Genomic DNA, 23560 nt, shown 5'->3' on the forward strand with positions numbered 1-23560 from the left:
AAGCAATGGGTGGAAACTAATCAAGGAGAGAAGCAACTTAGAACTGAGGAGAAATTTCCTGACAGTTAGAACAATCTATCAGTGGAACAGAAGTTGCCTCCAGAAGTTGTGAATCCCCCAACACTGGAAGTCTTTAAGAAGATGTTGGATAGCCATTTGTCTGGAACGGTATAGGGTTTCCTGCCTAGGCAGGGGGTTGGACTAGAAGACCTCCAAGGTCCCTTCCAACTCTACTATTGTATTATTGTATTGTATTATTGTAAGGCTGGGTAGATTCCTTGAGCTGATCCCATGCCAAGAATTAAAATGGAATCTCTCCCCCCCCCTCCAAAATAATGTGTTGTGCAAATCGGTGTTTCCCACCATAGCCGTTTTAGATCTGTGGACTTCAACTCCCAGAATTCTCACAGGAAGAAGCATTGCCATTTTAATTCTGAAATGGTACCAAGCCGGTTGCCATTCAATAGTTTTCCAGAAGTGAATCTTTTGGAATGGGAAGCGATTCAGTTGTGGGTTCTCCAAATGGCCTGTCACAAAAAGAATGATATTTTTCCCCCACATTGCTTGGACCTGAGTGGCAAAAAATGAAGGGGAAAAATGTTGCGGTTTCCTCTACAGCAGGGGTGGGGAATAATGTCCCTTTTATGACTTGCGGACATTAACTCCCAGAATTTATGAGCCAGCCATGATGGACTTCAACTTCCAGAATTCTTAAGACAGCCATGTTGGATTGGCTGAGGAATTCTGGGAGTTGAAGTCCACAAGTCATAAAGGGGCAATCACTCCCCACTCAGCACAGGAATAATCTTATAAACTAGTGACTGGCCCCATGTCAGGCTGAGAATGTTTTTTAATTAAGTTTTTCATTTTTTCATTTTCATAACGTATAATCACATGTGTACTATTACATTGCCAACATCATATTGTATTATTAAATGTTTGCATCAATTCACCTTACCATCAGCTCCCAAAAACAATTATTGGCTCTTCTGCTCTCCATACACCAGGGGTGTCCAAACTTGGGAACTTTAAGACTTGTGGACTTCAACTCCCAGAATTCCCCAGCTGGGGAATTCTGGGAGTTGAAGTCCACAAGTCTTAAAGTTCCCAAGTTTGGACACCCCTGCCATACACCATATTTGTACTTTTTCTATCACTTTCTTCTCTCTCTGTCCTCTCCCTTCCTCCTTTCTTCCCTCTATCATCCTTCTCTTCTCTACTTTCCCTTCCTCTCTCCTTCTCCTCTCTCCCCCTTTCCACTCCTCCTTTCTCTCCTCCTCTTCCCTCCCCTGCCCTCTCTTCTATCCCCCTCTTCCTTCCTTTACCCCTCTCCTCTTTTCCACACTCTTCATGTCATTTACTTGGTGTATTTCAGCTTCTGAGCAAGCTCCATTTTATGTTGATGATATTTATAATTCCTTTTCAATATACATATTTAATTTTAACATATATCTTCTTTCTTTTTTAAAAAAATAGAACAAAAAAAGTATACATGTATAGTCATTGTGTTTTTAAACCCCGAGTTGTAGACCTGGTTACAATTCCCAGCTATTCTCATCATTATATTTATATAATTATACATCCTTACACGCCTCCAATTTGTGATTCTGTCTTTAAATCTCAATAGTTTCCCATTGTAAGTATAGTTCATGTTCCCTCTCCATTTTTCCATATCTTGGATTAGATTACCCTTAGTGGTCTATAAATGGCAGTCCTTACTGTTCATTCCCTTAATCTACTACGTAGAATAACAAGCGGTACACATTTCACTTTGTTCAACATCTTAAAGGTTCTATATATATCAGGCTGAGAATTTATGTAGCTGAGGCAGGCCTCAAAACTCTAACCCCCACACCACTTTCCATGTGCCGTTGCCTCTTTTCCTTGTTCAATTTTCCTTGCTTCCGCCCCTTTTCCAGGTTCAGATGTGGTCGACTGGCTGTACCATCACGTGGAAGGCTTTACGGACCGGCGAGAATCCCGGAAGTACGCCAGCAACCTGCTGAAGGCTGGTTATATCCGACATACGGTCAACAAAATCACCTTCTCGGAGCAGTGCTACTACATCTTCGGAGACCTCTGTGGAAGTAGGGATTGCAATCATAGCTATGGCCTGGGAAGGAGGGGTGGCTTAATTGCAGGTAGTCCTCGACGTAAGACCCCAGTTGAGCCCCACATTTCTGTTGCTAAGGGAGGCAGTTGTTAAAAGCGGCTTTTGCCCCATTTGAAGACCTTCCTTGCCACAGGTTGTTAAGTGAGTCACTGCGGTGGTTAAAGCTAGTAGCCTGTTGTTAAGCGAATCCGGCTTCGCCACTGACTTTGCTTGTCGGAAGGTTGCAGAAAGGGATCACGTGACCCAGTGATACGGTAACGGTTGTAAGTGTGAAAAAAAACAGTCAAGTCAATTTTTCCAGTGCTGTTGTAACTTTGAACAACGGTCACTAAATGCTTTCGTTTAGTTTTAAGTTGAGGGCTATTTGTATTTCAAGGTCAGACTTTTCCAGCTTGGAACAGGGTGGTTTTGATCATTTTGGAACCATTCCAACCTGAGTGGGATGTGTCTTTCTTTTTCTGTTCCCTCCTCCCCCCCTTTCTTTGCTTGAAAATGTTCCAGAATTCATCGGAATAGCTCATTTTGCTGCTCAAAGCCACCGGCCTCCCAGTGTTCAAAACAGAATGTTTAAATTGAAGACAGTTTAAGTGTTTTAAATGCCTCTCTGGGAAGGAAGGAAGGAAGGAAGGAAGGAAGGGGTGATTTAGCAGAAAAAGAAGATGACTTAGCAAAAAAACCCAAGCAGATGGGTGATCATGAATGGCCTTGGGTGGGGTCTCTGCAGAAGGCACTCTTATCCTAAATTAGCAACAAGAAGAGATTGTGCTGACCAGACCCTGAATGGTTTGCGAAATCCTGCCCTTCTCCTTTTCTTTTTCTTCTGCCTTGGGATAGGCAACTGACAAAACAATCACTATTGATAGACAGCCAGGGAAGTGGCCATGAAGGAAATGTTCAGAAACATTATTGTTGTTGTGGCCTCCCAGCCGAGTCGGACAGTGAGGAGGTTGGGGAGGAACATGGGCCAGTCCTGAAGGCTGGAGAAGGCTCGGACGAGGGCTTCTGCGTCACAGGCAGAGATGGGGCCAAGACAGCAGTGAGGCAGAGCTACAGCTGGAGCCTGTTCCCAGTGTGCGCAATGCGCAGAGCCGCCAGAAGAAAAGAACAGCTTAGAAATCAGAGTCGCCTTGGGAGTAAAGCCACAGGTGGACGGTGAATGGACCCTGCTATAGGAAATAAAAGAGGAGTGAAAAGGGAGTGGGCGTTTGCAGGAAACAATGCGTTCGTTTGGTTATTAGTTCATTTCAGGAGTGTGAAGATCTGTCCATGAATCTCAAAGACTCTGTGCCAAATCTTTCCCCACACAGCACTCCATTTGAGAAATATTTACATGGCAGCTTTCCAAGCTAGATAAGGTCTGTGGTCATAACTTCACCTTTGAAAGACTGTTTGCCAGGCCTTTGCTGGATGTGACTGAGAGGAATTCACATTCGTTTAATAAACGGGGTTTTGTAGGGACCAGGACTCTGCCTTGTGCTTTTGGGGGAAGCCTAGATCAGAACAGTTGTATGCCAAAATGAGAAAAGCACTCCTTAAGTCCTGAGAACAGAGATCAGACATAGTTGAGGTTGGCTCCTCCATGACTCTTCTGGGGTATTTATTTATTTATAGAATTGGCCTCGAGAACTGAGGAAAAGAAAGTGCCATTAGTGTCAACTGCAGGAAAATCAGGAGGTCCAGGCAGTTTCAAACGAATCTAGAGGTTTATTGCAAGCTTTTGTTCCCTACAAGAATCTGATCTACTTATGGTCAAAGCAAATTGGCGGAAAGCTCCATTTGTGCAAGTGGCATGCAACACTGCTTGTTGTTGTGGCCTGTCAGCTGCTGGCCCCTTCAGCAGCCGAATCGGAGGAGGAGGAGGCGTGGGAGTCAGGGTCAGCATCAGAGCAACCTGGGAGCTCCGACGGGGAAGAGAGAATGGAGCTGGCAGAGAGAGAGACAGAGAGAGAGACAGAGAGAGACAGAGGTGGAGCCTGGGCTGTCCGTCAGCCCTCAGATGGAGGATCAACAGCCCCCAGGTCTAGAGGTGGCTGATGAGGAAGAGGAGGAACAGCTGGGTCCAGGGCCTGATGTGCAGCTGCACAGAAGGCAGAGGAGAGGAGAGCAGTGGAAATCTATGGGCCAGTCCTTGGGACGGAAGAACCACCGCTGCTAGCGAAGCCCCACCCTAGCTCTGGAGATAAAAAAGGCGGGGGGGGGGGGGGGGGAGATGGATAAATGTGGCAGACGACTATTCATCTTCCAGCTGGCCAGCCAGACTTGTTAGCCTGCGAGAGAAACTTTTTTGCCGGGGCAGCCAGCATTCCTAATAAAGGAATCTTTTGAATGCAGGTCAGAGGGTTTGTCGTGTTTGGAGAGCTGGGTCAGAACACTTGCACCAATGGAGCTGTGCGCATAACACACTCTTGCCTGCCGCTTTGAGTTGAACCAACCTCTCCCCCCCGCCCCGCCTCTCGCTCTGGTCCACAAAAGTTTGGGGACCGCTGATTTAACCTTTGCTGATTTTCGGTGCCTCTTTTCTCCTTGCAGACATGGCCAACCTATCCTTGCATGACCATGACGGATCTAGCGGGGCCTCTGACCAGGATACGCTGGCCCCGTTACCTCACCCAGGAGCAGCCCCCTGGCCCCTAGCTTTTCCTTACCAGTATCCACCTCCACACCCCTACAACCCCCACCCCGGCTTCCCTGAGCCGGGTTACAGCTACGGAGGGGGCAGCGCAGGAAGTCAGCACAGTGAAGGTAAGCATCTACCAGGATTTTCTATTCCACCTTCCAAGCCTTGTAGAAGGTGGCCCTTCTTTCTTCGGCCTAAGCTGCGAATCGTGCCATGTCTTGGGTCCCACTCTGGAAAACTTTAAAAGAAAGGTCAGGTGGCATGCAAAATCTGGGTTGTGGAAACAGCCTCCGCCTCCTCCTTCTTCTGGACACTCATGCTCCCTCTCAACCAAGGAATGAGTCTAGCTTTGGGGCATTTGAAAAATTCTCATTTGCTGCATCCTCATTCTAAATCGGTCACTTAGGCCAGGATATCCCTATGGATGGCTCTCTTGCTAATCAATCCTTCCTTCCTTCCTTCCTTCCTTCCTTCCTTCCTTCCTTCCTTCCTTCCTTCCTTCCTTCCTTCCTTCCCCTTCGTTCCTTCCTTCCTTCCTTCCTTCCTTCCTTCCTTCCTTCCTTCCTTCCTTCCTTCCTTCCTTCCCATTCATTCATTCGTTCCTTTCTTTATTCCTTCCTTCCTTTATGCCTGCCTGCTTTCCTTCCTTCCCTCCTTTTCATTCATTCATTCATTCATTCATTCATTCATTCATTCATTCCTTTCTTTATTCCTTCCTTCCTTCTCTCCTTCCTACATTCCTTCCTTCCTTCATTTTCATTCATTCATTCACCACCCATCTCGTATCCAATGACTCTGGACAGCTTACAACATAAAAATCATAAAAATCATCAATCCTAAAGAAGCACAGCCAGTAAAATCATTAACAAATAAAATCATTAATACAAGATGGCAAAAGAGGGAGCCGGACACACAAAGGAGGGAGGTGGGGTTAAGTTTTAATAATTCAAAATCTGAACGGAGTGAGAGCTCTAGAGCAACCATGGCGAACCTTTTTTGGCTCGCGTGCGACAAGTGGGGGGAGCGCAGGGGGGGGCGTGTGCGGGCGTGCCACACCCATAATGCAACGCGCGACCCCCCCAGTGCGCATGCACGCACAATGCGCGACCCCCCCTTTTTACATGCTTTTTTCGCCCTCCCCAGGCTCCAGAGGCTTTATAGGAGCCTGGGGAAGGCGAAAAGAGCCTCCCCCGCCCCCCCGGAGGCCCTCCGGAGGCTTCAGGGACCGTCCGGAGGCTTCCCTGAAGCCTTCGGAGCGCTTAAAACCACCCTCCGAGCAAACTGGAAGTCACTTCCGGGTTGCTCAGAGGGTGGTTTTAAGCGCTCCGAAGGCGTCAGGGAAGCCTCCGGACGGTCCCTGAAGCCTCCGGGGGGGCGGGGGAGGCTCTTTTCGCCCTCCCCAGGCTCCTATAAAGCCTCTGGAGCCTGGGGAAGACGAAAAATAGCTTTTAAAAAGGTGAACTCAGATGGCCAGCACGCGCATGCGCGCTGGCCAGCTGACAGGGCAGCGCCTCGCGTGCCCTGACAAATGGCTTCGCGTGCCGCTTGTGGCACGCGTGCCATAGGTTCGCCATCACTGCTCTAGAGTCTCCTTGTTTTCAGCCTGGCGCCTTCACCATTGGACCGAACTGGCTCTCCATTTTAATAGCCCTTTCAGTGGTCTGTCTCATGTTCCAATTGCAATGTTTTACTCTTCCTGTGGGTACAGGTAGTTCTCGACTTACTGCAGTTCATTTAGTGGCTGTTCCAAGTTGCAATGGCACTGAAAAAAGTGACTTATGACCATTTTTAGAATAGTGTAGAGTAGAGCAGAATAGACTAGAATAACATGGCATTCGACAGGAAGTTCTCCAGCTGGACAGACGTGGGGGATGTGAGCTGTGAAGAGCCTCACATGAACCCTGTCTGACAAACCAACTCCGGGGATCCTTTTTTGGATCAAAAACCCCCTGGAGGGGGGGGGGGCGAAGAAGGGGCAGCGTCTCATCAGACCCAGGGGGAGGCAACAGGTCCCTCGCAGGTTGGAGATTTGCCCTCTGAATCAGAGGAGGGGCGGCAGCATGGCTGCATAAGTAGCTGACTTCCAGCCAAAGCAACTGAACAAGAGTGTGAGGTCAAGATGAAAGACTGGTAAGAAAATTCATTTAACCCACAGTCATAAATCAAAACTTGGAAAAGGCAAAGGATCTTGAGAGTACAAATAGTATTAAAAGACAGATCTGGATTTTGGCAAAAGGAAAGAAAGAAAGGAAAATGTCGTTTTCAGTGCCGTTGTAACCTTGAACCATTACTAAAGGAACTGTGATAAGTCGAGGAGTATATGTATTGGGCTGTTTTGTTGGGGAATTCAGATTCCTGACCTGATGTAGCAAAGCAGAATATTCCCTCCGTTTAAATAAGGTAAGTCTTCTAAATCCAGCATTTTTCAACCTGGGCAGCTTGAAGATGGGTGGACTCCAATTCCCAGAATTCCCCAGTCAACACAGGTGGCTGGGGAATGCTGGGAGTTGAAGTCCACCCAACTTCAAGCTGCCCAGGTTGAGAAACACTGTTCTAACCACTCTCGATTGTTTACTCCTTCTGCAGGAAGCCGCAGCAGCGGTTCAAACCGCAGTGGCAGCGAGAGACGGAAGGACCGAGACCCCAAAGCTGGGGAGTCCAAGTCGGGCGGTAGCGGCAGCGAATCGGACCACACCAGCCGTAGCAGCATTCGGCGGGAGCGAGCGGCCAGCGAATGCTCTGTGCCGGGCAGCCAACGTAGCCATCACTCCATGGCTCACAGCGTGCGCAGCCACCACAGCCAGCAGTCTTATGGCCCTCCCGGCCTCCCACCTCTCTACAGCCCTCCCATGCTCCTGATGCCGCCACCCCCTTCTGCCCTGGGACCTCCCGGGGCTCCCCCAGGCCGAGATCTGGCCTCGGTGCCCCCTGAACTGACCGCCAGTAGACAGTCATTCCGAATGGCCATGGGCAACCCTAGTGAGTTTTTTGTGGATGTAATGTGAAGATCCCTCCCTCCTCCCCTCCCTCCCTCTGCCTTTCTGGGCTGCCCCCCTCCCCTGGTTGGTTTGTCTTCTAGAAAGAGCACACTCGGTGTGAGATGCATCTCTTGTCTTTCTGTCTGTCTCTCTCTCTCTCTCTCTCTCTCTGTCCCTCTCCGTTTCTCTTTCTCTGTTTTGTTTTTTTGACTAGGCTTTTATGAAAAGGGGTTGAGGAAATCAAATGAACTAAACCAGCGGTCCCCAACCTTTATGGCTTGGACGGGGGGAGAGGGGAACTGGCTCACTGCTACTGGCAACTCGAGCCAGCCAGCCACTTGTGTGACCTGGTTCTGGACAGGCCACAGCTCAGTAGTGGGCCGCAGCCCAGGGGGTAGGGGACTCCAGAACTAAACTGTTTGATTCTAATCTTTCCCGCAAGTGTCTCCAGCAGCTTCTCCCGAGCACCGCCCTCCCCATATTGTGATTGCAGAACAGCCCTAACCCAGCTTGTATTTTTACCTGTTAACCTGCACGCTAATCCATTAATCTGCACCCACCCGGGACCTCCGCTGCTCGCCCGTTGTTGTTGTTTTTTCCACACCACCAGCCCTAAACACCTGCCCTCTTTCTCCTCCTCGCCCCTCTTGTGTTCCTCTCTGCCGAGCAGCCAAGAATTATGGGGTCTTTGACTTCCTTTGAGTTGGCCAGCCGTGGTTGGGGAGAGCGGTGGTGGTTTGGTTCCTCCTGCCTCCAGGAGAGGAAGACACAGAGCCTTTTCAGCCTGCTTAGGGGGCAGAAGATGACTTCTTGGTTGGAAGATGTCCTTCCTTTACCCGTCAGCCCGGAAGGGAAGCAGGGCTGAGCTCCGACTATGTCCCTCTTCAGCAGCAGCCTGGCTTTCAACTGTGGGACTCTTGAGATGGACCTGCTGCATGGTGGCGCCTTCCCCTTCACTGCTGAATCCTCAAACCAGGATGAAGGTTTTCCTGGGGAAAACGCTGAAGGCTAAACTTGGTTTCTGGATGCCTGATATCTGGAAGAAATCCAGGATGAGATGGCCAGGACGCTGTCTCCACGCCAAGGCTAGATTTTTCAAGATATCCAAAACTTTTTTCCTTCTGAAAAAAATAAAACGATAACACCGTTGAGTAAATGCAAAGAAGACTCTTCTCAAAACCCCAGGATTGCTTGCTTGCTTGATTTTTGGAACACGAGCGATGATCATAAATCACGTTTGGCTTCCACGCATCCGTAATTATTATTTTTTCTCCCTGCTACCATTTTCCCCACAAACTTATAGTCTTCCATCTCTGTGGGAAATTTTGAGTTTCTTCCCATCTCGCCTTGCCCTTATTTTGTTTTAAACCTCATCGTTGGTTCTTTCCCTCTCATTGCTATGTGGATTGGCACTGACTTTGTTCTTTTGTGTGCGTGCGCGCGTGCGTGTGTGTGAAAACAATCCCGAAACAAGAGGGAGGAGGGGGGGAAACAACAGCAACTAAGGTCCTGGGAGAAATGTAAAAAAGCATTTTATCCCTGAAAGGAAGGACTGACGACTTCGATGAGATTGTGTTAAAGTTGACACGCTTTCGTTCTCTCCTTCCCTATATCCCTTCCGCATGATTTCTGGGAGTTTAACCAACTTCTCTGCTTGTACGTAGCCTGTTTTTGAAAATAATAACGGTCGCGGAATGCAACTTTTGCTTCCCGTCTTTAGCAAATAAATTTTCCTCTTGGTTTTGAAGTTGGACGATCGGGACAGTTGGCTTTTGAAATCTTCCAAGGCCAGGAGAGAGACGATGCTTATTCCTCCTGTGGCTCAGCACATAACATGGGAATAATGAATGCACAAGGAAGCTGAGGTTTGCCAGCCTGGTATTTATCCCATTGGCTCTCCGATCTCATCCCACCATCGAAATACGGACAAATTCTGTTTCTCAAGGGCTAGTTTCCCCGCAACACACGGAAAGCACAAACTAAAGATTCTTATGACTTAACTCTTAATGACTTCATGGACTCCTCCAAGTGGCTTCCTTATCTTCCTGGGATATTGTCTTCTCACTTCCCTAGTCCGGCATCATCAACAACGGATTTCCTACTGGCTGACCTATCCAAATGCTAATCAGGTCCAGCTCACTTCGTTGTTTGGAGGTCAGCCAAGGTCAGCTAGGAGCTGTGACATGCTGGGAGTATCCCACCTTGCTTTAACGACACTAATACGTGGTGTGAACCCATCTAGTAAGCTACTTTGTGGTGTTCCCCCTTTAGTTGTGGCGACGACAGCTCTTCCTTGCCTGTTTTCCTGTGCAAGATCACATCAGGGGTGGGTAAGAGTCCCTTCGCTTTTTAGCTTCGGTGTCCACCTGTCGGGCAGCACTGTGAAGAGCGAATCCGGAGAACCCGCGAGCGATACTTCGGGAACTTAACAATGGCGGTTAAGCCCAGCTGTTTCTCGACATTTGGGATGCCGGAAGAGAAAAGCGGGGAGTGGCATTTGCTTTGCAAGAAAAGGATTCGTAAGGTCCACGTCAACCAGGGGAAAAAAAATGCTTATAATCATGCCAAGTGACTTTCTACCCTGTTTCCCTGAAAATAAGCCCTCCCCGGAAATATTGCAACACAGCAGCAGCCATGGGGTGACCGCGCTCGCCGCCTCCTGCACCTCAAAAATAATAAGACCACCCTGAAAATAAGGCCAAGCGCTTATTTCGGAGGTCAAAAGAAAATAAGACCCTGTCTTATTTTCGGGGAAATACGGTAGTGTCTCTGGCTTCATCGTTTTGGGTTTTACTTTGAGGCAAAACTCTGTTTGATTTGTTTGGGCCACTTTTGGTCTCCCTACTACTGATTTGCTCTACCTAAGAAATGTCCTTTCCTACCTTGGGGTACGGTGGGCATGGCCATCGGGCTTTCTGAATGGGGAGAGGTGTTTTGTCAGCTCTCCTCAATTCTATGATGAGATGCTGCGATTCCAATAAGCCTACGCCTTTCCTCTGACTGGTAGCCAAGAATAATAAGTTGGCGTTTTATGGTGAGACTTTTATGGTCCTGCTTGCCTGGTGTTTGGTAGAACCAGGCAGAAGATGCTGGTCTGAGGCCACATCCAGTCCAGCCCCTTTCAGGTTACCATTCACCTTCATTCCTGTTGTGCTTGAATAGCATCCACATCTTTCAGTCTGCGGTGAGGTGGCGAAGGAAAGGAAGGGGCTGGGGAACCGTGCCAGCTGACAACAAAGCTATTACAGGTGGTCCTTGACTTAAAACCCTTCAGTGGCCGTTTGAAGTTACAACGGCACTAAAAAAAATGACTTACAAGTGGGTCTTCAATGTTATGATTGTTGCAACATCCCCGTGGTCATGGGTCAAAATTTGGATTGAGATGTGTATGTATGTATACGTATGTATGCATACAGAATAGAATAACAGAGTTGGAAGGGACCTTGGAGGTCTTCTAGTCCAACCCCCTGCTTAGGCAGGAAACCCTACACCACTACAGACAAATGGCTATCCAACATCTTCTTAAAGACTTCCAGTGTTGGGGCATTCACAACTTCTGGAGGCAATTTCTGTTCCACTGATTCATTGTTCTGTCAGGAAGTTTCTCCTTAATTCTAAGTTGCTTCTCTCCTTGATTAGTTTCCACCCATTGCTTCTTGTTCTACCCTCAGGGGCCTTGGAGAATAGTTTGACTCCCTCTTCTTTGTGGCAACTCCTGAGATATTGGAAGACTGCTATCATGTCTCCCCTAGTCCTTCTTTTCATTAAACTAGACATCCCCAGTTCCTGCAACCGTTCCTCATGTGATTTAGTCTCCAGTCCCCTCATCCTCTTTGTTGCTCTTCTCTGCACTCTTTCCAGAGTCTCCACATTTTTTTTACATACACAATCATATGATGGTTGCAGTGTTCTGGGGTGGTTTGATTGATGTTTTGCAACCTTCAAGTTGACTTCCCGCAAAGAAATCAGATTCGTTTAACAACCGCGTCGTTCATTTAACGATTGGGGCAATTTGCTTAACGGCCAACGCAAAATAAAAAGGGGAGGATCGTAACATTGAGGGTGACTCACTTCATTGCCTTGCTTAGCAACAAAATTGGTTCCCATTGAGGTTGTAAATTGAGGACCGTCTGGTTTTTTGAATTCAGGGAGTGGGGGACAGAGTAGAGTTGATGTAGGAAAAACAAGTGACGTTTTGCCCTTCACGCTTGATTTCCTTTTAGGATTTCTGTCTGTCCTGCCTTCTCTTCATGGGTGAAGGAACCACAAATGTTTGAAGATGGGGGTAGAGAAACCTGACCTAGGGACTGCTATTCTGAAAGCCCTTTGCTTAGGTACATATCCCACATTAGAACAAGGATTGTGCAATTCCATTCGCACACACACTTCTCTGATGCTTTGTAAAATGTCTTCCGGGTCAACAGCCACATGAGTTTCCTTAGACCAGGGGGCAGCAACCTACAGCTCTGGAGCCACATGTGGCTCTTTCATCCCTCTGCTGCGGCTCCGTTGCCGGTTGGCGCCACAATTTTGAGAGGAGCTTCCGGTTGGGGAGGGAATGCACGGCGCGCCAGGAGGAGACTCTTTGGCAAGGGGTGGGTTTTCCGGTCAGCCCCACAATTGATAGGGCTTTCAGTTAGGACCGATAGAGGAAAAAGGACGCCGTGCTAGGAGGAGACTCTACGGTAGGGGAACTGGACATCCGGTTGGCTCCAGAATTGGACGGGAGGCATCCGGTTAAGACCTTTCTGGCTCTTTGAGTGTTTAAGGTTGCCGATCCCTGGTTTAAATTCATAAATTGGCTCAAGGATTATCTTGTTTCTGTATCGTTTTTAAACCTTCTGCAATTCCTTTGATTCACAGTTGGTATTTTCTTTTCAGGCCACCACCCCTAATTTTATCCGCCACCCTAATTTTTATGTCCTCTTTGCAACAAAGGCAACTTTGACTCTCTCCCCCGACGTCCTTCCCCGGTCCCCCTCCCCCTCCATCTCTTTCTGGGCCCTTCCCTTTGATTCTCTTCCTTCTGACGTTGGTGCTACCTTCTCATCACGCATATTGCCTTACCTCCTCTTCCTTGGTTTTATATCAATCGAAAACTTCCTATGTGTTTTTATTTATAAAAATAGTTTTATTGGACTCCACGCTGGTGTGTGTGTGTGTGTGCTTTTTTTTTTCCTCGTTAAAAAACAAACAAACCCACATCTGCCTGTTTCAGACATTGTGTCAACTCCTAAAGATTGCCATAGTGAGGAAAGCGGGTGGAGGAAGAGCGCATTCCACGAATACCTTCGGCTAGAGCCAGATCTCAAATTACCGCAGCAGGCTTGGGAGAGGGGTGCATCTCACTGGGGAATGTGATTTATGACACAGACTGAGGGGAGGGAAGCAACAGGGGTAAAGTTCACCTATAAATCAAATAAGGCTAAGATCTGACTGCGAAAAGGTCTTGCCAAAATAGATGCTCCTAATAAATGACTAGTTTTCTTTTGAAGTTTGGCCCGAGGCTCATGAATCCATTAGGGCACTTTTTGGAAACCTGACACATCGGTTCACAAAGGTGACTTGGTTTCAGTCTGCAGAACATGGTTAAGAAAGAGGTTACGATGGTGCCAGATGATGCAATGGAAACTTCGCTTGAACTCTGACCACTGTTAGATTGCCTTTTTTTGTTTCTAACCATATATTGGGCTACTCCTTGAGTGATGCGGTGGTCTAGAGGTGGAGCTCTTGCCTCAGAATCCAGAAGCTGTGAGTTCAATCCTAGGCAGAGGCAGATATTTCTTTCTGGCCACATTGAGAACATATCTGCTGAATAAAACTCCACATTGGAAACAGGAAGGGCATCTGGCCAATAAACATTTAGCTGAGTGGTGGGATTCAGCCAGTTCGCACCTATTTGGGAGAACCGCTTGTTAATTTTCTAAGCAGTTCGGAGAACTGGTTGTTGAAAGAAATCTTATTTTGTTTTTTCTCACTTTACAGGGCTAATCCTGTAAGGAAGGCAGGAAGGAAACATTCTGGTGTTGTTTCTAGCCTGATCTTTATTGCCCTGCTTACAGAAACTGCCTCTCCGGTTAACCCTTATTACTTTGTAACAGCTAAGGCAAAGTGCCCATCAACATGAGTGACCTTGAGTTGGCCACGCCCACAGTCACATGACCACTGAGCCACGCCCACCGAGCTGGCATTAGGTCAGAGAACCGGTTGTTAAATTATTTGAATCCCTCCATTCAGTAGCCCAGACTGCACCTCGCAAGGGATTATGGGGCCGGTAAAAGAGGATTGTGGTATTCCTTGATTTCCTAAAATAGATTGTCCCGCTTTCTGTTTTCATTCTGCTCTAATAAATGAAACATTTTCATTACCGTGTTTACCCGAAAATACGACAGGGTCTTATTTCTAGAAAAATGGCCTTGGGCTTATCAGGGAGGGCTTATTGTTTTGGGGTTGCTGGGCGGCTGCTCCCTTGTGAGCAACTCCCAAAGAGCCGGGCACAGCCTCAGGGGCGAAGCAGCCATGAGGTGACCACGCTTACGAGCAGCCGCCTGGCAAATCCCCTCTTCAGCCAGGCAGAGCGCCATTCACTGACCTAGGAGGTATCACTAAGGCACCAAGCCACGTGGCGCTCTGCCCGCCCCCTAGCTCCCACGGCTTGGCCGATTTGGGATACCCCCTCGGTCAGTGCAGGAAGCTCTGCCCGGCTGGAGAGGGGGTTTGCGCGAGTGCCTGTTCCGCCCCCAGCCTCACCAAGCCCTTGCGCACCACGCTCCAACCATAACTTCCAAACTCCAAAACTCGGCTGTTGAGTCTTCTAGCATTGGCTGCTCTAGGAGTGCTCACTATGGTGGGCCGGCTGCCGGACAGAGTGTCTTCCGGACAGAGAGACTTCCAGCAGCCGGCCCACCCCCTCCAGCCGGCAACTCCCCCCTCCAGCCAGGCAGAACGCCACTCCCCAACCTAGCAGTATCCCGAAGGCGCCTTTTCCCCCCCCCTGGCTCCTGTGGCTTGGCGCCTTCGGGATACCGCTAGGTCGGTGTGCCTGGCCGGAGGGGTGGGTTGTCCAGGGGGTTTATTTTTGGGGGTGGGCTTATATTTTTGCCCACGCGAAAAATGTGGCAAGGCGCTAGTTTCGGGACAGGTCGTATTTTCGGGGAAACCTGGGAGGTAGATAATATTTTTTTTTTCCTGGCCCTAGAGCTATGGAATGAAAAAGAGGTTTGGAGGAATGGTTTGAAAAGCTGACTTTTATTTCCTGGAGGGGCTATTAGAAAATAAAAGAACAAAGAAGGAATAGTGGGGAGGAAAAGCGAAATCACAACACTGAATCTTTTGTATGCTTTCTGTGATATTGGTCGTTTTTTTTTTTAAAAAAAACCATGTACAGTAATTGTGCTCGAAGTTGCTGTAGAGTTTAGGTGGCCTTGAAATTAAATAATGCCTAATGCATAAAATAAGAAAGAAAGAAAAACACTCTTAAAAGGGAAAAGAATTGGGAAGTCAAACTAACTAGCGCCTAAGAGATGCGATATTAAAATAGGTGAAAAATAACCAGTATTAGAACTGGAGAAATAAGTATGGAAGAGGGATATTTGTTATCATTTTGGTTCTGGTTTTGATCATCTGAATTTGTAGAAATCTCACCTGGTGCCAACTCCACTAGATAGATCAGATCAAGAAATCAGCTCCACAGGATAAGACTACAGAAAACCTCGACTTACAACAGCTTGTTTAGTGACCACTCGAAGTTATGACAGCACTGAAAAAAAAGCGACATGACCATTTTTCACACAACCCTTGCAGTATCCCCATGGTCGCATAATCAAAATTTAGAGGCTTGGCAACTGGTTCATATTTATGACGGTTGCAGTGTCCCGGGTTCAGATAATCACCTTTTGCGACCTTCTGACAACAACTGAAGGGATTCACTTAACAACTGTGGCAAGTCATAAAATGGGGCAGAATTGACTTAGCAAATGTTTCAGAAACAGAATTTTTGGGCTCAAATGAGGTCGTAAGCCAAGGACTTACTTTTATTGACTGGCTATAATAATGGAATCTTGCAAGTCTATTATTTAGCGCCTCGATTTAACAATTCAGTGAATTTGGGGTGTGTGTATCTGAATCACTTCCAAATGTGATCTGGTTGTTAGGGATTTAAAATACGTTTTACCCCTTGTTGTCTTGGCATCAGGGCTGGCCTATCATATACAATACAATACCAGAGTTGGAAGGGACCTTGGAGGTCTTCTAGTCCAAGCCCCTGCCTAGGCAGGAAACCCTATACCGTTCCAGACAAATGGCTTTCCAACATGAATGAATGAATGAATATTTATTTCTTAGCCGCACCCTCTCCCGAAGGACTCGGGGCGGCGTACAATAAAACATATAAAATACATATCTGGACAAGACATACATATAACAAAGACGTGTACTAAGACGTGTACAAGGAGGAGGTGGGCTGATGGATAAAAACAATTAAAATCACAATATTTAAAAACCCCTAAATAAATAAATACAATTAAATTACACAAATAAAAAACCCGTCAGGAGCGATATAGTTAGATCATGGTTGAGCCAGGCCAGCTACTTGGAATAGGTGGGTCTTGAGCTTTACACGGAAGGAGCGGAGGTCAGAGGTATTCCTAATATCCGGAGGGAGGTCATTCCACAGGGCTGGGCCCGCCACAGAGAAGGCTCTACTCCTAGGCGCTGCCCCTCGGCACTGTCTGGTGGACGGCACCTGGAGGAGTCCCTCTCTGTGCGAGCGAATTGGTCGCAGGGATGTATGGGGCAGGATACGATCCCGCAAGTAACTAGGTCCTGAGCCATGGAGCGCTTTAAAGATCGTTATCAAAACCTTGAAACGCACCCGTCAAACATCTTAAAGACTTCCAGTGTTGGGGCATTCACAACTTCTGGAGGCAAGCTGTTCCACTAATTAATTGTTCTAACTGTCAGGAAATTTCTCCTCAGTTCTAAGTTGCTTCTCTCCTTGATTAGTTTCCACCCATTGCTTCTTGTCCTGCCTTCAGATGCTTTGGAGAATAGCTTGACTCCCTCTTCTTTGGGGCAGCCCCTGAGATATTGGAAGACTGCTATCATGTCTCCCCTAGTCCTCTTTTCATTAAACTAGACATACCCAGTTCCTGCAACCGTTCTTCCTATGTTTTAGCCTCCAGTCCCCTAATCCTCTTTGTTGCTTTTCTCTGCACTCTCTCCAGAGTCTCCACATCTTTTCTAAATCGTGGAGACGAAAACTGGATGCCGTATTCCAAGTGTGGCCTTACCAAGGCCTTATAAAGTGGTATTAACCCTTCACATGATCTTGATTCCATCCCTCTGTTTGTGCAGCCTAGAACTGTGTTGGCTTTTTTGGCAGCTGCTGCCCACGGCTGGCTCCTATTTTTAAAAAATATTTTATTGTTTTAATTAAACAAAAAAAAAACACACAAAAACATTCTTCAATACATCTTCCAGAAAGCATGTCGATTGGTTACAAATAAATTTCATGCGTTACTACAATCATTCTTTATATTTCATTCATATTGAATTGTACATTTTAAATCAAAAATCTTTATACCATCAATATACCATCATTCTCATTTAACTATATTTGTTTAAACATGTTTTTGTCTAGAATCATTTATATTTATATTATAATAAATCTAGACAAAAATGTATTACTAGAATTTATAAGTACCCAGGAGAGATTACATCTTTATAACAAAATCTAAACAAAAAAAATAATTTGTAAAATTAGTAAATCTTTTCCCCAGGTCCCATATTATAGTTTATATCCAAATTGTTTTTACCAGTTAAGAGTTATTATTTCATTATTATTGTCATGATGGGTTATCTGTTAACAGTAGTAACTGTGAAAAGGATTTTGGAGTCCTAATGGACAACCGTTTAAATAGGAGCCAGCAGTGTGCAGCAGCTGCCAAAAAAGCCAACACAGTTCTAGGCTGCATCAACAGAGGGAGAGAATCAAGATCACGTGAAGGGTTAATACCACTTTATAATGCCTTGGTAAGGCCACACTTGGAATACTGCATTCAGTTCTGGTCGCCACGATGTAAAAAAGATGTGGAGACTCTAGAAAGAGTGAAGAGAAGAGCAACAAAGATGATTAGGGGACTGGAGACTAAAACATATGAAGAACGGTTGCAGGAACTGGGTATGTTTAGCTTAAGAGAAAGAAGGACTAGGGGAGACATGATAGCATTGTTCCAATATCTCAGGGGTTGCCACAAAGAAGAGGGAGTCAAGCTATTCTCCAAGGCACCTGAGGGTAGAACAAGAAGCAATGGGTGGAAACTAATCAAGGAGAGAAGCAACTTAGAACTGAGGAGAAATTTCCTGACAGAACAATGAATCAGTGGAACAGAAATTGCCTCCAGAAGTTGTGAATGCCCCAACACTGGAAGTCTTTAAGAAGATGTTGGATAGCCATCTGTCTGAAACGGTATAGGGTTTCCTGCCTAGGCAGGGGGTTGGACTAGAAGACCTCTAAGGTCCCTTCCAACTCTGCTATTGTATTTGTATATACATACATACATACACACATATATACATACATACATGGAATAACTACAAAGCATAAGCATAAACACACACACACGTGTACACGTATCGTGGCCGTGATGCCTTGCGCGTCCTCCCGATTTTTTTTTGACCGCGGTGCATGCCTGTCTTAGAAGTCTTTTCCTCTTTTCCTCAGCGCCCGGGGTCCTTCACCGGTTGGTAATCGCCTCACCCAAATCTCTCTCTCCTCCACCCACGGGGTAGGCGCATGCGTACAGCGTGCCGGGGGTGCCTCGCGCATGCGCCCGAGGCCGCTGCTGCAGTGATAGCTGAGGGGGGGCGGCCGCCATCTTACCAGTCGGCGGAGCGGGCGAAGGTTGGACGCGGCGGCTCTTTCTGCCGTCGGCGGGACCAGGTGAGTCGGGACGCCGAGCGCCCCGGAAAGGAAGACCTCGGTTGCTTTTGTCTGAGGCAGGCCAGAAGCGACTTCCCGCGGAGGCTCGTTCCGCCCCGCCCTTGAACGAGCGGCTGCTTTCTCCCGCTTTTTTATTCTTCTGAGGCGCCGCTTCTTTCCGGGGGGGGGGCGGGGGCTCCGCTCGAGGCCGGTGTTACCGGCTCGGAAGAGGAGGTTGCAGCCTCTCCTCTGCGGTGGAAATTCCCTCAGGAAATTTGGGGGCTGTCACGTTTTCTCCGCCCGGCACCCCGACCTGCGGGGTTGTTGTGGGTCATGCGTGTCGTCTGAATGGGGGTGGTGAATGGGGCGCCCACTCGGGGTCTCCTCAGGGATCGAGTGAGGGGGACATTTCTCCTAACGGCGAGGGCGTTTTCATGGTTGTCGGTTCTATAAACCGCTATTTTACAGCGGAGGACAATGAACCCTATAATCTGTTAGCAGGAGACCTTTATAATGCCTTGGGAAGGCCACACTTGGAATCCTGCATTCAGGTTTGGTCACCACGATGTAGAAAAGATGTGGAGACTCTAGAAAGAGTGCAGAGAAGAGCAACAAAGAGGATTAGGGGACTGGAGGCTAAAATACACGAAGAACAGTTGCAGGAACTGGGTGTGTCTGGTTTAATGAAAAGAAGGACCAGGGGAGACATGATAGCAGTCTTCCAGTATCTCAGGGGTTGCCACAAAGAAGATTTGGGGGTCAAGCTATTCTCCAAGGCAACTGAGGGTAGAACAAGAAGCAATGGGTGGAAACTAAACAAGGAGAGAAGCAACTTAGAACTGAGGAGAACTTTCCTGACAGTTAGAACAATTAATCAGTGGAACAGAAGTTGCCTCCAGAAGTTGTGAATGCCCCAACACTGGAAGTCTTTGAGAAGATGTTGGATAACCATTTGTCTGAAAGGTATAAGGTTTCCTGCCTAAGCAGGGGATTGGACTAGAAGACCTCCAAGGTCCCTTCCAACTCTGTTTATTCTATTCTATTCTAACTGGACAGAGTAAACTAACAGGACAGAAGAGAGGGAAGGGACCTTGGAGGTCTTCTAGTCCACCCTCCTGCTCAAGCAGGAGACTTTATGCCATTCCAGACAAATGGTTGTCCAATCTCTTCTTAAATGCAACTTCTGAAGACAAGCTGTTCATTCATTCATTGTTCTGCCTGTCAGGAAATGTCTTGTTTCTAGGTTGCTTCTCTCCTTGATTATAGTTTTCCAACCGTTGCCTCTGGCCCTGCCTTCAGGTGCTTTGGAGGATAGGTTGATGACCCCCTCTGCTTTGGGGCAGCCCCTGAGATATTGTAAGACTGCTATCATGTCCTTCTTTTCATTAAGGTAGGCAAACACAATTCAGCTGGTTAATTTTTCTCATTGACAGTAAATTCCTCCTTAGTTCTAGGTTGGTTCTCTCCTTGATTAATATAAAATAATTCTTTATTGGCCAAGTGTGATTGAACACACAAGGAACTTGTCTTTGGTACATATGTTCCCAGTGTACATAAAAGGACGATAAAAAAATAGATTCATCAAGAATCATAAGATACAACACTTAGTGGTAGTCATAGGTTACTAATAAGCTTTCAAATCATACTAGGAAACAAACGCAATATAAATAGTAAAAATACAAGCAACATGATTATATAAGTAGGAGTTTATGGAGTAAATGGTTGGATTAGTTTCCACCTATTGCTTCTTGTCCTACCCTCGGGTGCTTTGGAGAATAGGTTGACCCGCTTCTTTGTGGCAACCCCTCAAACACTGGAAGACTGCTATAATGTCATTCTTAGTTCTTTTCATTAAATTAGACATACCCATATAAATGGGCATAGCTTTTTAGAGCTCTGTACATAAATAAATTGTCGTCCCCCCCCCCCCCCATTCTATGCCTTTGAGAGCATTTGAAAGGTGGATTACAGATTCCATCATTTGCAAGGCTGGGTAAGGATGATGGGTTTGGGGAGAGCAGACTCTGAGCAGGGTGCATATATGCATGAAGTGGGACGACCTGTAGTGCTGTGTTTGAACCATTCGAATTGACGAGAAAAAAATCTCTATAAAGGGTCTTTTTTTGCCTCCACTTGTTGCTTTTTCTCACCGAAGTCCAAAGACCTTATGGAGCTACCTTAAGAGCCAGCCAATAGGAATCACAGACACAGTTCTCAAAAACCTGATATCCAACCTTCCAGGGTTATGTCACCAGCAAGGCTCCATTGCTGGTGACATAACCCTGGAAGGTTGGATATCAGGTTTTTGAGATCTGTGTCTGTGATTTCTATTGGCTGGTTCTTCAACATTTGGGTTTTGGTACTCCTAGTTTAAAGAGAGAGTTTAAGCATATACCTGTCCTTATTGTAGGATTTTCTTTTTAGTTTGAGAACCTCTGGAGCGATTATAGCACACCACATATTTAGACACCATGTTAAGAGTTTGGAGGACAGTTTGTCTTGTTCAGATTATGAATGCCACAGTTACAGGCAAAGGAACATTTTATTTGGTTTAATTGGCAAGATTCCAGCCATAATAGACCACACTGTGGGTATCAAGGCTGAGAAGAGAAGAATTTCCTGTGCACGGATGCCTGGATTGTTTCCAGGAGATTTTGGCTGCAAAGGAAAATCCTGTCACTTCATGTCAAGTTTGAAGGATGGCTGCTAGCCTCTTTGAGGGTTGGGGAAATTATGTGTGTTGAATAAGCAGAAATCTAAGTGGCTATTGTTAAATGACAGTTGATTATTTTTTGCAGTGCTGATACATGCTTAAATATGATTATATGCTGTAGTTCACAATTAAAGATACTAAATTTCCTTATTACATTTTTATCCTGCTTTTCTGTTTTTTCAAAAACTATAGTTGCTTATAGTAGCAAGTCTAAAATGAAGCCATATAGAGCACAGTTAAAATCAAGCTATTACAGGCTGGCTTCAAAGGCAGGGTGTGATACACAAATATAATAGAGGGATACATACAGTAAAAGTTCTTACTAATGAAGTGTTTAGCAGAAGCCATGCTTGAACATAGGGGGAATGGGAGTTAAATGCATCTTTCTACAAAGTGCATCATATAGTCCCATGTTTCATAGACAGATGGTCAGGACTGTTGTCAGTGGGGAATTTTCAAGTAGTAATTCTACATATGCTATAGTTGGATACCAAGTTTTGAAGAGCATTATCTGTCAATACCAATACTTTGAATTGTGCCTATAAAGCTCTTAATAGATGGCTCAGGTCTTTATAGTATATAGATATAGAATATAGTATAGATATTGAATAAGCCTATAACTGAGTAATGTATTTTGCTCCACTGGGCACTTTTCAAGGGTAGCATCATATATGATGCATTGTAATTGTAAAGGAATTTATAACCAGTACATCTGTAAGGGTTAAATCTGGTTGCTGAAGATGAGTTCCGATGAATTGTAATTATACAAACTGCTTGCAACTCTCACTTGTAAATCCACCGATAGCTGGTAATCACGGAGAACTCAGAAATCTGAAAGAATGCAACCCCATGCAGGATATGGACTCCCACTTTTACAGGCTGTACTCCCATCTTTGGCTTGTTCTCCCTAATTTAGTCCATCATCAAGATTAAGCAATGTTCAAGAATGCTTTTTGGTTCCTTAGAATTAGCAGCACTGGATCTCTGTGTCAGCAGTGTCTCCTAGACCCAACTCTACTACACAGTTCCAATGAATGCCATGGTCAATGTTGTAGAAAGCTTCACCCTAACTTCTTCATTAATTTCCAGTGTTGAGTCATCTACCACAGTGGTCAAAGAGGCTTAATAACATATCATGGAAAAATCCTGATTTAAATGGGTCCAAATAATAAATGTCATCCATGTATATCTTCAGTTGCAAGGACACTACTTTCCCAATCATTTAAGCTAATAATTCAGGATTTTAGAGTCCTGCTGGTTAGGTACAGGTGAAGGCAGTGCCTTTTCAGTATTTTTTAGTAGCCTACTTTTATTTTCCAGTTTTTAATAAGCTGTATTGCCTAGCTGTAAAAATTCTAAGCAATTATAATAGATAAAAAGCATATATAACTACAGTAAAATATATACATGCTGGACTTAAAATGTGACAGAATTGGTTAAAATGCTGAATATTAATATCATTTAAGCATGAGGGATTCATCCTATACTTAAAACAGTGTTAATTATCACCTGAATTGTGAAGACAGTCCCAGGCCAGCAGATTTAATCTGACTGGAGGGGCAAAGGTTAAGCTGACAAATGCAGCTCTCATTTCCCTCTGCAAGCTTAAAAGAGTCCATATGACAAGTGGGTTGTGAACATTGCTTGCATTCCATCCTCCTGCCAGTTTACATCATTGGGCTTATTGCCTTGATTAACTAAGGAGGGGGAGATAGAATTGGTATTTGGGTCATCTTTCTGGCCCATACATCAACCAAATGCTTGGCTATATTACAAGCAGATTAGGTGGAAAAATTCCTCAAACACATTTAAAGAGCCACTGAATCTGAATCCATAAGGTGTGTGGATCAGATCATTTTAATCAGTCTTTCAGTTCACCTGGTTTACAGCAACTGCCACAATCTAAAATTTAACCATAAAGTGCTTTGTCCATGACAGTGGAGATACCATAGAATGACTCCATTTTCATACGGATAACACTATTCATATATAACCAAGTCAAGCATATGCTTTGTTGGAAGATGCTGGGGTGAGATGCTAATTGAGATATATTCATGGTTGCCATAGCAGACATAAAACCCCAAGGTGTTCTTGACTGGGCAACCTTGGCATGGATCTTCAAATCCTCTAAGATAGGAAGTCAGGAGTAGTCCACTACCATGCCAGAAATCACTCTCAAGAGGATCAGGAAAAAATATAGTTCAACAATCTTTATAGT

At 45.9% G+C, this 23560-nt stretch overlaps 2 protein-coding genes across 6 annotated transcripts in view; both read left to right on the forward strand.

The window, feature by feature from the left end:
* Positions 1 to 12852, forward strand: part of DVL3 (dishevelled segment polarity protein 3) — a 90942-nt gene extending 78090 nt beyond the window's left edge. For 2 of the 4 annotated variants that reach the window (XM_081956049.1, XM_081956051.1), the window contains 4 exons: positions 1920 to 2087; positions 4643 to 4855; positions 7317 to 7709; positions 8379 to 12852. In XM_081956049.1, the coding sequence (XP_081812175.1) occupies positions 1920 to 2087; positions 4643 to 4855; positions 7317 to 7709; positions 8379 to 8410 (806 nt within the window). In that variant the 3' untranslated portion in view covers positions 8411 to 12852. Of the gene's footprint in view, positions 1 to 1919; positions 2088 to 4642; positions 4856 to 7316 lie in introns of all 4 variants that reach the window. The other 2 variants (XM_081956050.1, XM_081956052.1) reach the window with 1 other exon arrangement.
* Positions 12853 to 18500: 5648 nt separating this feature from the next.
* The window catches only part of AP2M1 (adaptor related protein complex 2 subunit mu 1), a 49173-nt gene continuing 44113 nt past the window's right edge, over positions 18501 to 23560 (forward strand). Inside the window, exon 1 of one of the 2 annotated variants that reach the window (XM_081956123.1) lies at positions 18501 to 18650. The gene's annotated coding sequence lies outside the window, so the exon portion shown is untranslated. Of the gene's footprint in view, positions 18651 to 19930; positions 20020 to 23560 lie in introns of those variants that run through there. The other variant, XM_081956124.1, reaches the window with a different exon arrangement.

This window comes from Natrix helvetica (genome assembly GCF_964273705.1).
Source record: "Natrix helvetica genome assembly, chromosome: 5".
In the NCBI taxonomy this organism is placed as follows: domain Eukaryota; kingdom Metazoa; phylum Chordata; class Lepidosauria; order Squamata; family Natricidae; genus Natrix; species Natrix helvetica.